The 12,334-nt window shown below is 45.0% G+C and overlaps 1 protein-coding gene across 1 annotated transcript; it reads right to left on the reverse strand.

The window, feature by feature from the left end:
• Positions 1–345: 345 nt before the first annotated feature.
• On the reverse strand, positions 346–12,127 carry LOC144119562 (uncharacterized). The gene is made up of 8 exons (XM_077652142.1): positions 12,043–12,127; positions 10,730–10,787; positions 10,323–10,414; positions 9,778–9,807; positions 9,354–9,458; positions 6,369–6,431; positions 4,479–4,532; positions 346–630 (listed from the first exon to the last, which is right to left on the reverse strand). Exons 1-8 carry the CDS (start codon positions 12,091–12,093, stop codon positions 346–348), a joined length of 738 nt encoding a protein of 245 aa, XP_077508268.1. The 5' UTR covers positions 12,094–12,127.
• Between the last annotated feature and the right edge of the window lie 207 nt (positions 12,128–12,334).

Below are 12,334 nucleotides of genomic sequence, written 5' to 3' on the forward strand. Positions count from 1 at the left end.
CTAGCTCATTTCTACGCTAGTATGCCGTCGCTATTCTCAAAACATCAATTGTGAATTTCAGGAACTACTTTCACCAAAGCTCTCTTATGTAAACGCTGCGCGATAGCGTTCCTAGCAGTGTCACAAGTTTAGCAGTGTGACAAGTTGATTTCATCCTTAATATCGAAGGAGCCAGTGCAGTAAATACAAAGGTAGGGACAACAGAACAAGTTCTTGCACGTACGTGCGTATGTTTCATTTGTTTCATATGTTTCGTTCTCGTTTATTGATTCTTCGGCACATCTTGAAGCACATAAACTGAAACGGCGCCAGACTAGCGCATTTCCAGGGCTGCTATTTTAAATGTTAACGCACATTATCCTTAGCTGAGGAAAAGGCCTGCGCTTTAGTCCCGTGCTTGGATTGTGTAGAAGAGGACCCGGTGTGTCCGCCATCAGTCGTGCGGCTTGTGACGTGTGTTGCGCTGGCGGCACTGTCGGTCCCCGATCCGCTGTGAGAAGACTGGCCGGAGACCGAAGCGACGGGCTGCTCTGCTATGGCGTCGGCGATGGCGGCCTCAGACTCCTCCAGGCTGTCGCCGTGGTCTTTGTACCGCCGGTAGTAGCAGTAGATGCCGTAGAGGATGCTGAACTGCGGAGGAACGCAAAGGGAAATGCGCTGTACACTATCTACCTAAACTCGTTCCCGTGCCCCTTCCGACAATGCTCCCGTACTTCTGTCACGCTTAGCTGCCACGCTTAGTTGTCACGCTGACAAGCTTGACTATTACTGCTACTTCTTCGTTCTTGTGGAGGAGGAAAAATTTGTGTCCCTTTAGTTGGGGAATATGCTCTACACCTAGATGCCTAAACTTTTTCTCGCGCCCCTTCCAACAATGCTCCCGTACTTCTGTCACGCTTAGCTGCCACGCTTAGTTGTCACGCTGACAAGCTGGACTAGTACTGCTACTTCTTCGTTGGAGGAGGAAAAATTTGTGTCCTTTTAGTTGGGGAATATGCTCTACACCTAGATGCCTAAACTTCTTCTCGCGCCCCTTCCAACAATGCTCCCGTACTTCTGTCACGCTTAGCTGCCACGCTTAGTTGTCACGCTGACAAGCTTGACTATTACTGCTACTTCTTCGTTCTTGTGGAGGAGGAAAAATTTGTGTCCTTTTAGTTGGGGAATATGCTCTACACCTAGATGCCTAACCTTCTTCTCGCGCCCCTTCCAACAATGCTCCCGTACTTCTCTCACGCTTAGCTGCCACGCTTATTGGTCACGCTGACATGTTTGACTATTACTGCTACTTCTTCCTTCTTGTGGAGGAGGAAAAATTTGTGTCCTTTTAGTTGGGGAATATGCTCTACACCTAGATGCCTAACCTTCTTCTCGCGCCCCTTCCAACAATGCTCCCGTACTTCTCTCACGCTTAGCTGCCACGCTTATTGGTCACGCTGACATGTTTGACTATTACTGCTACTTCTTCCTTCTTGTGGAGGAGGAAAAATTTGTGTCCTTTTAGTTGGGGAATATGCTCTACACCTAGATGCCTAAACGTTTTCTCGCGCCCCTTCCAACAATGCTTTCGTACTTCTGTCACGCTTAGCTGCCGCGCTTATTGGTCACGCTGACATGTTTGACTATTACTGTCACTGCTTTGTTCTTGTTGAGGATGAAAAAAAAGATGGCGCCACCGTCTGGAAGACGTTGAAGTAACGAGCTTTAGCTGTTTGGTTTACTAGAATTGATATGAATGAGTCACCAATCAATCACCAATTCGATATACTAATTACGTCACCAGTCAATCGCCAATTGGGTTGCTATATGGATTTACTTTGGAGGCCGCAATCTTGAATTCCTCGGACTTGGAAAATTTACGCCGAAGGGAGGTGGTAGCACACCCCACGAAATCGAGAAACGTGACGAGTAATTAGCATATCCCACCACCTGTTGTGGAACTGCCCGGCGCTGAAGCCGACGAGAATTCGGCACCTGGCGTCAGTGGGACTCTCACCGGACAATCCGGATTCATATATTGCATGGACACAGGGTCGATATCATCGTTCACTTCTTGATTTCATCAGATCAGCTCAACTTTTTTCATTTATTTAAGCATCTTACTCATCTTTCACTTCATAGTTTTTATGCCCTGAGGCAATAAACATCGCTTCAAAAAAAATTAGCATGTGTCCTTTTAGTTTGTCATGGTGAGAAACGATATCTAATTTTTCGTTAACTAACGTTCTTTGCTAGAATAACTTCTGAGGGGCTTTCGAGCAACCTTTTAAACGCATCCATGCCAGGACGGAAACCAGTGTGGAGAGCACAGCTAGGCTTAATTTCAGTTCATAGGCAGCATGGCTTCTTTATAATGGAATAAATTATAATAAAATGTTCAGGGCATTGAATGAAAATGGACTGGATGCTTCTACTCAGTGACGTACGTGCCTCTACCGTTCGAACATATTCTCGGCTCTTTGTTTTCAACCCAGTCAGAGTTGACATCGAAAGCTAAAGGCTGCTGCCAGAAAACTAAAAAAAAATGAAAATTGGCCTTGAGGAAATGAAATGGCGCATTAACTGTCCCCTATCTCGATGGACACCCTAACTGCGCCGTAAGGGAATCTTTAACGTGGACTTGCATCGCACAGCACACGAAGCCGCCGCGGTCGGGTTCGAACCGGGTATTCCGGCTCAGTACACAAGCGCCTTAACCACTGAGCCACCTCTGCGGGCTATAGTATCTTCTCTTTCAGGATCCTTTTTTTTTCGCGCCTTTTTCTGCCTGCTAGAACGAGGCAGGCCTCGAAAGCTAATACTTAGTTCGTGAGGCACAATGAGAGCACTTGTTAAGTGAGTCTTTCTGAGCATGCAGAAACTGCCTGCAGCCACTTATGCTTCGCGTTCTTTTTTCCGGCCAGCTCACCAATTATGCATGATCCGAAGTAAGCTCCCTGTTTCGACTTTAACAGGGTGGCAACTGGCCAGCCTACACACCGGTGTTTGTTATGCGAAGTAGCAGTCGCCTGAAACATGGGCAACACTCCGCGATTTTTAAGGCTGCCCTTTATTGCTTCCCAACACTAACGCCATTCAATGCTGTCACATATCAGAATAATTTACCACCTTCAGTCATTAAACAAAAACTTTTTAGATGCGAAAAACAGACAGCGCAAACGCGCTGCCATTACACGTTATCGAAACAACATTCGTTCCTTGCAATGTTCATTGAAAGTCTGGAAAACACAGGCTTCTCCTGACGCAACAACGAGGCCCACTTTGGAGGCTATTGCATGCAATAGCCGTCTGTGAGCGAATCTTTCCTCGTAATTATTTCTATTACTTTCTATTCGTCGCATCTGTTGCCCGCATGAGTGCAATGCTTGAGCTGGTCGCGTCCATGCGTGTTTTGCACTTGCAGCGGCCACTGCACCCTTCAACCAGAGAAGTGTAGGTATCAATGTCAGATCGAGTCAACGTGCTAGCGATGGCGATTGCGACACAGGAAGCAAACGGAGAAGAACGCTTCATCCACCGGATGAGTCATCGCGCAAGCGTGCGCGTCTCGAGTAGTGCGGGTGTGAGTGTGCAGAAGTGCGGATGCAATAAGATGGGCGCCAAAACTTAATGTGTTTTTTTCGGTGCCAGTAAACTTGTTGTTTGTTTTATTTATAGATTTTTTTGTCTCTTATGGGATAGAACTGTTTGTTGTTTTTGACATTGGAGCGTCTTCCGAGGCCTACCTCCAGAAGAAACAAAAGTCGTACAGCTGGGCGCCAGAGCAGACGGCGCAGAGAAATGTCTCTCACTTGCCCACGATCGTGTGCGAAGTTCACCGCCAACATTCCCGGACACGTCCTTGCAAAGTTGGATCAGGGTTGGGGCGTTAGATGGTGCAGGCTTCCTCTCATGTATTTTATGCTTTTTATGTTTTCCTCGAGAGTTTTACTATAAAGAATTTGTGGAACACGCGAGCAGTATCGGATCGAGACAGATTCTGTCTGTTCACCCAATAATCAAGTTGAGGCCGCCTTGCGTGCTTCTTGTGTCAAATTCCTCTATAATTACTGCATATAAACCGTTTTTTTTTCGCTCACTTAATCGCCTTTTCTTCATCCGAGCTACCCAATGGCTGGAATCGGCACCGACCAATGGTCACAGAGCCTGACCCTACAACAGCACGACAATAGCCGCAGGATAACACTCAAAGAACGAATATGAAATCTGAATACGACTGAAGGCCTGAAGACATATTGTGAAGGCCACTCCTGTGTAGAAATTAAGACCACGAAGCCGACAAGCTAGGCAGAAGGAGTAGTGAACTAGAACTGACGCTTCAGCTCTACACGTAGATGACGCCATGGTATCTCCTCGCGGAATACTTTCTTTGAACGGCTCCTGCGGGCTTGTTATGAACGTGTGCAATCTTTCAACATGCGCACAAAAGTTCTGCTGTGTTTGGTAAAGCTGTGAACAACATTTCCGTGTCGACTTACCTTGGCTAGCATAGTGGCCGTATATAACGCACCATTCCCCGTCACGAACGACACCTGCGGCCCACAGTATAAACGCGGTTCATAAATAAAAGTAGCCTACAATATGCTATCTATAGTATGCTGGCAACGCCAAGTTATGTCGTGGCAAGTGCTCGGATTAAAGAAAAGTGTGTTGTGCTAGGTTGTGTTTTCGTTGTCTACTTGTCATAGACATTCTACGTGCCGCTTTTCGAACATGAGATGTTTATAGTTAGAGTAATTAAACACGCCAGTTTGCACTCAAACTTGTTCAAGTCTGTTTCGAAAAGAACAACAGCGTCTTAATGAGCACCCCTCCTCACCATGCCTCGCTATTCCCTGCATCGACGCTTTCATCTCGAAAGTGTTTACCTTTTTTTTTTTAATGGGGGTTTACCGTCCCAAAGCGACTGAGGCTATGAGGGACGCTGTAGTGAAGAACTCCGGACAATTCGACCACCTGGGGATCTTTAACGTGCGCTGACATCGCACAGTTAACAATTTTTATTGTACCGCTTCATGAATGTAAGAGGCCTAAGCCCAGCTGAGAGGCCTAGTCTGCACACATGGTTCTAAAGCTTTTCCTTTCTTGCTTTTTTCTTTCTTTCCTTATTCCTTTCTTTCTTTCTTTCTTTCTTTCTTTCTTTCTTTCTTTCTTTCTTTCTTTCTTTCTTTCTTTCTTTCTTTCTTTCTTTCTTTCTTTCTTTCTTTCTTTCTTTCTTTCTTTCTTTCCTTCTTTCTTTCTTCCTTTCTTTCTTTCTTTCTTTCTTTCCTTCTTTCTTCATTTCTTTCTTTCCTTTATTTATTTACTTCATTTCTTTCCTTTCTTTCTAGAAAATCCTTTCTTTCTTTCCGCGTATCATGCATTTCTTTCTTTCTTTGAGGGAATGTCACACAGGTTGCCTCCGGATGCATAGCAGAAGGCCCGGAAAGTGCCTGGCTGCGACATGCCTCCCTTACAGCACAGGCAAAAAAATCAGTTTTACAAATCGCTACACATCATATAGATACACAAAACAGTAGATCAGAGCAAATACCGCAGCAGCATTCCGTTCTTTGCGCAGATTTCTAATCTTCATGTGGAAGGACAGAAGAAATAATTGTTAACAATGCCAATACTGAATCTATTGCAAAAATACCGCAATACCTTTGACAGTAAAAACAATAAACACAAAAGCGCTCACGAAATGAAGTCAATGAAAACAACAGGATCCAAGACGAACACCATATGTAGCCGCGGGCATTAATATACACAACTTCTCAAATGTTTGTCAGCCGCATTACATGCATTACTTTTCAAAATTAAGGAGCAATCCGTTCAAATCTATATAATTGGTCTGCTCCACAAACACGCACGTTCAGAGCATGTTTGTTTTGCTGCCTACGCCATTTGTCAATGTTTGCTCGTTGGAGGCTATGCTTGCCGTGCAAATTCATCTACACCGTGTCGCCAACGCTTCAAAGGAGGCACTGTGACGAAACTGCAGCCGTTTTGAGTCTGAATGCTGCCACATGAAATACCTACTGTATGCTAGCGCCCTTTTTAAGCGAGGGCAAAGCGAATGCCACTGCCCATTAGCGAGTGTTTTGTTACTTGTACGCTAACGATCCTCCAGAAGTCCTTAACTATCTTCTGCCGCTGATACGGCCACGTTTCTCCGACTATTACTGATAGTAATGCCCTGGGAAAACTAACGAAGACAGCATCTTCATCGACATGGGTGCTTCGACATCGTAAGAAAGTACGTGCGAACATTTCGCTACAATCTCGACATGATTGGCATGAAGAGCATTTTTGAGAAACTTTTTTTAGAAAAAAAATATGCGATACATAGCCCTGCAGGCTTTTGCAGCGTATACACTTGGGCTAACCTTCAAGCTACGGATGCTGGTGGCATTGTCACCGTAATCCTTACGAAGCTGGACGAAATCCACCTGTGGACAGCATCGAGAGAGAGAGAGAGACGTGCCATGAGCTCAGTTTGCTCATACAAAGCCCTTTACCTGTTATACTAAGATGGTACATGAATAACGGCTGCCTCTGATGCTTTGTGTGCACTACAGTCCTGAATATCGGGAAACTTTAAGATGCGCAGCACACCAACCGGACTTCGCTTGATTCAGAAGCATTTTGTCTCCTAGGTAACCGTGAGAGAACGCGCCCTCAACTACCTCGCGGCATCGTAAACGAAGTAAAAGCGTGAACCTTCGACCAACAACATTCCAAATTAGTCAAGTTTGACTCTCGGTCGCCGCGCTTAACTTGTTGCGGACTCCTGTAGGCCGATAAAGCACTACCCAATGAAATAACAGGAAAGCATGCAAAATGAAGAAGAGGAACACTGTGGGTATTGTCTCTGTGTAAACTGAAACGATAACATTTAGTCACTGCCTTCCTAGAAAGCTGCCTCAGGAAGTCGTAAGTCATTGCTTACTTACGCGATGCAGCAGCTGTTTGGCGGCAGTAATTCAATACCTTTCCGATCAACTTCGACAGAAAAGAAAGACATGTCCAGCTCCCTCGGGCAAAAATTTTGAAAACTAGAAAATTGTAAGACACTGTTATAGAAATATTGAAGATAATGGTCCATTCTGCCTATATGTAGCAAAATCTTTCTTTTAAAGAGTTTCCAGCGATCACATCGAACAGTTAAGACTGCCACAGAAAATCAATGGGGAACGCTCTTGACGATAGCGAAAACGTGAATCGAAAAAAAGATACAGGACTGCAGTCGGGTGATCTGCGGATATATTGATTGTTACAGTTAAATCTTATATGATATGTAAAATTGCGTTCATAAACAGTTTCCCGTTCAAAAATGCATTTGTCCAGTATTGCTGGGTATGATATTTTTAAACTACGCGTGCTTTTGCTGGGTATATTTATTTCGGCTTTGTTCAGCACGAAGCTCAAGACAACGGGAGCTTTTCGTGAAAGGGCTTTCATTTCAGTCGGCTTTTATTTTTTTTCTCTAGCAGTCCGAATAGCGGTAAATCCGAGTGAGGTCCTTTGGAGACGTCGCACCCAAACACTGCACATCTGCCGATGCCGAGGAAAGCTTTGGCAGCTCAAGGACGCGCAAACAATCTTTCAATTGCGACGCAGCAGCGTCCTGCAAAGGTCTACTTCCGCTCTCGGCAGGTGCAAAATTACCAATGAATTGCTGCGAACTGCTAGCGTGCCGTTCATCGCAGGACATAACACCAGTTGGAGCTCCTAAAAGTGCTCATTCGGTGCCTTCGGTGTGACATCAACAGACAGTGATGTTCTGGACACTTAACAAAAAGTGGTAGGGTTTAACGTAGTTCAAGTTTATTTTCCTTTCTTACAAAGGAACAGTCGGGACTAAAAGCTGTGGCAACAGCGTGAGTGAAGGTCCCGACTCCTTCGGATAGCGGCAGTACAGAAGGAAGACGAGCGTCACATCATTCACATCAATTGGGAATGTCATTGGTAGGTCATACAGATTCACACTTACGCTAAGCGCGAACATACATGTAAGAAATCGCAATACACACATGCACTGAAAGCAAATGTTTGCAAATAACTAGAATATATAGTACAGATTTCCCAAACAATGAACAAGGAAAATAATGTGTGTGCTTCTTCCGCAGACAAAAATTGTCACGACAGTAGTCACGAATTTTGTGTTTTGAATTGCTGATAATGTCAAAATTGCCATGGCCTAGTTTGTTTACCAAGACGAGAAGGTTGTAACTTAAGGACTGGTTCCTAGAGTAAGTTCTTGGTGTCGAAGTGATCCAAGTTTCTTTGTGTCTCGTGTTACGGCTGCTGCTGTTTTCTCTGTTGTCCAAGTAGAATGAAGGGATTATCACATTGCTGTGAAAAGTATTTATAGCATTATAGAAGTCTGTAAAAGTATAACGCGAACATTAGCAAGATATCATACATTATAAAGACATTTCTTATGGAAAAAAAAGAATGACACATTCGATATGGACCGGACTCAGTTTAACCGTTAACTACTCATTTAAACCCAGTAGACGTGTGAAAGCATGTGTTCATCCTGGTTGGCTCATGGTTTTGCTTTGCTGGGTCCTAGGAACGTGTCGCGACGATATTAGACTCAGGTTAAGTTCTGGTGGACGTTAAGCTGATCTGTTTGTGCCGCACATGGAAGTTGGTGAAGACGACGATGGGGAATGTACAGCGCGAGTGGGTTCCAGTGTAACACGAGGCGTTATTAGCTGCGGCGATAGCATATATTGCTCTCGTGCAGCGGCCAGCAAAACTGACCTGTTCGCGCCACCACGGGTTCGAAACACAGCCGTGGAAATATTTATTTTATTTCTGCACCCTCAAGATCATGCATGCCACAAGATTCTTGATTGGTTCTGAGCCCGTGGTGTAGTGCTTCCGCGCTGAAAGCCTCAAAACAGGACTCCACTGACCCTCCATTAAACGTTTCATTTCTGACATCGCGATCATATCGGAGCTCGTTCAAAGTCTGTCCCACAAAGCATTGGCAAACGGTGTACAGTCTTCTGGATGCAGCCTTCTATAGGCTACTATGGCTGACCGATTAACCTGCGCATGAGCACCGACCAATCATAAAGCAAATTCGTCCATTAAACTAATAATTCCTTCAGACCACCTCTACTGGCACCAGCGTTATGCGCTGACGTTATCGCCACGACTGGTAAATCTAAGGACGGAGTTAGTATCGCATGAAATAGAACTTCAAAAAAAGAATTTCCGATTATATCGGCCTAGATGGCTGTACAACACAGCGCACAAGATTCTGTGTGGCTTTTTAGAAAGATGTCGTTTGCGTACAGACGCAAACGCGGGAAATAACCGGGAACCACACTGGAAGAACAGAAGGTGGCACTCACGTGCTTCATGTAGACAAACATTTCGCACAGAGCGCCCGCGTAGCAGACGCAGGCAGCGACAGTGGTTGCACGGAGGAACCAGAGCAGCGTGCGAACTATCTTGTCCTGCGATACAGATGATGACGCCTGCTTTGGGGCACACAGTTTGAAATTGCATCAACTGTTCTTTACCGGTATGCCCACTCAGGGTGCGAGCTGGCAAATGCAATACAAGTTCTGTTATCTGCAGTCGACGAGAGCCACAACACGTCATTATGCCGCGAATTTCGTCGTATCGAAAAACAGTTACCTTTAAAAAAATTTTAAAATTACGGAAAGTGTTATTTAAACAGCTAAATTCTTGAGATCGGCTGCGGGAGCATCGACTTTTAGGGGCACCGTTATAAGGCTAAGCTTCCTGGCAGTGCCGGACTTCAACACTTACGGGATCATGGTCCGCCCATGTTGGGTTCACCTGAGAGTGGTACAGAGATTGAAAATAACTACATCAAAATTCGACAGTGAGTATAATCTCAAAAAAATTGGTCACAGAGTTTAAAGATGTAGCTTTTTTTCTATTTCCTACAGGTGACCAAAACGCGTTTGTATGCACGCACGCATACAGACTTATTTGGCTTCTTTTTAAAGGTGCAGTCTTGTACGGGCCTATTTGTGAAATGAGAATCTACTAATGGGAACATTTCAATTTCAGTGTCAAGCAAAGAGCCAGCCTGACGCAAAAAAAAACAATGAGGTAAAGATGCAGGAAAGGGTCCCCCAGAAATGCGAACACTACTTCTCTGCAATTTCTTCGTGATGTACAACTATAGCAGTCCCAGATACAGCGATAATATTGCACCGCGTCTTAAAAGCCAAAGCTCGTAGGTAACAGTATCTTGAGTCAGCTAGCGGGATGTTATTTAAGAGAACGATATTGTAGCGGCGACAAGCGATGTTCAAGAGAACCACTTTTGCGCAGGCGCCACTAACCCTCCTTCGTAGAGTCTTGAACAAGACGACGTCCCAGAAAAGGGTGAAGGCGCACTCAGTCCCGAACAAGATGTCAAACACCCATCCTCCGGCTGCAAAGAAAGTGGTGCAAGCTCAGATGTGATGCACAACGGCCAATTCTTTGCTGCTATTAACGGAACGACTCTGAAACAAAAGGGTTTTAAGAGATGTAAGCCTGAACAACACAAGCTGATGGACAAGTTGGTTAGACGTATACCTAGGCGAAACAGCCAATCAGCACGAGGACCAAAGAAAAGACGAGGTGCAGAGATGTGTGTCGTCCTCATGTTGATGCGCTGTTTCGCCTGGATAAAAGATCTTCTTCCGAGCTTTTTCCCAATAACACCAATGTATCATACGGGGTGGTCTTGCTCTATTATACTTACCGTAAAGCTTCCTGTAAAAGCCGCGAAGGTACTGCCAAACTGACCAGCCGTTTAGGACCTAAAGAAGACATTAAAGATTTTGTAATTGTGGCGTAACATAAACACCGTGCTCTGACCACGCGATAACATGAACACTTTCAAGGCGCAGTCTGTGTTTTGTTTCACAAAAATGGAACGGTTTTTTACGAGGTAGAGTTGATGCCGGCTGTTCAAAGCTCTCGGGCCACATCGGTTACGGGTAAATCGCGAGCCATTCCGACATGCGAACAATTATGTGGTATCAGACCCCGATTGGCTGGCGCCTGGCTGCTGATCACACGCTCAAGCGTAGGCTTACTGACAACGGCAGTTGCATTCCCACAGCGCCTAAACGAACAAAAAAACATACCGCACTGCTTCTAGTGTACTTTAATGTTCATGTGGTCAAAGTTATTCTAGGACTCCCAGCAATGGTCTCCCTCGAAGCCTGAGAACAGCTTTAACATGGAAATATCTAGTTTTAATATTGAAGGAGTATGAAAGCGATGGTCACCAGAAAACTGCATATCTATATGTAACATATCGTCCACAATTCCAACACCTTAACGCGACGGAGGACTAGAAGTATTTACTTAGAGGCATGAAAAATCAGCATTTAGTCAACTTTTTCTGCTCAAGGTGCTTGTTTTCTGGAGACCAGAATTTTTAATGTACGCTTTCTAAGCTTGTGATTTGCCCAGTTTCCTAAGAGCCATCACTGATTTTTTTCGCGGGCCACACTAATGCGTTGCTGGAAATGAATGCAATTTGAAATTGTTAAAGCAACGTCAACGATAGAAAGCCCGCCTGGCAGTTAAGGATACACACCGAACATTTAGCTCGACCAGACCAGCTCGTACCCACCAGATGTACATGGAAAACTCGATCCCTAACCGAATTAACAAAAAAGTACTCGTCCAGCTATGTTTAGGATAAGTACAGATACTCAAGAAATCCAAAGGCGACTTTCGATATCAGTGTACACCAGTAGTTTGCCTGGTTCGGGTTTACAGGCTGGCAGCGATGTGCGGTGTATTCCTTCGCATGATTCCCACTGGGGCTTCGCTTATCTAGAACCTTTTTTTTTGTATGCATATAGCAACCCCAAACAACGACCTAACGACCTTCGGGCGCATGCGTGTGTGTATGCAGGGCCGGCAACGTGCGAAGCTCTGGGAACGAGTGGGTATGAGATGGAGTGGACAAAAGCTTCCCGTAACCTTCAGTACCCTATTCGATGTCTATGTTATCAAAGGTGGTCGATGTAAACACGAAGCAGCGGTGCTGCAACTTACCGCACAAGCGGAGCACAAATAACGAATGTGCGTTCTTGTCATGAACAGCATCTTCTTCTATTTCTTCTGCGAAAAGGTACCTTGGAGGAGGAGAGGAGGAGGAGGAAAAATTAAAAACAGTATTCTTGCCTTCCTGAGTGGAATCCTCAGTACAGGGCTCCATGTGCCAGCGTGATCCTGCAGGCCCGCTATAGAGTAGCTGCCGTGGTCCTGGCGCATTCTTGATACTAGGAATGGAATTACAGGTCTGACTCAAGTTAACCAATTTCTTTTAAAGAGAAGAAAATAAAGA

The sequence above is a fragment of the Amblyomma americanum genome, chromosome 2 (genome assembly GCF_052857255.1).
Source record: "Amblyomma americanum isolate KBUSLIRL-KWMA chromosome 2, ASM5285725v1, whole genome shotgun sequence".
Taxonomy (NCBI): domain Eukaryota; kingdom Metazoa; phylum Arthropoda; class Arachnida; order Ixodida; family Ixodidae; genus Amblyomma; species Amblyomma americanum.

Bases quoted from the DNA above. Each gene is read 5' to 3' on its own strand.
- LOC144119562 (XM_077652142.1), bottom strand. From the start codon at position 12,093: ATGCTGTTCATGACAAGAACGCACATTCGTTATTTGTGCTCCGCTTGT. The intron at 10,415-10,729 runs GTAAGTATAATA...CTTTCTTTGCAG, and splicing joins CTTTTACAGGAAGCTTTACG to CCGGAGGATGGGTGTTTGAC. The intron at 9,808-10,322 runs GTTAGTGGCGCC...TACCACTCTCAG, and splicing joins TCAAGACTCTACGAAGGAGG to GTGAACCCAACATGGGCGGA.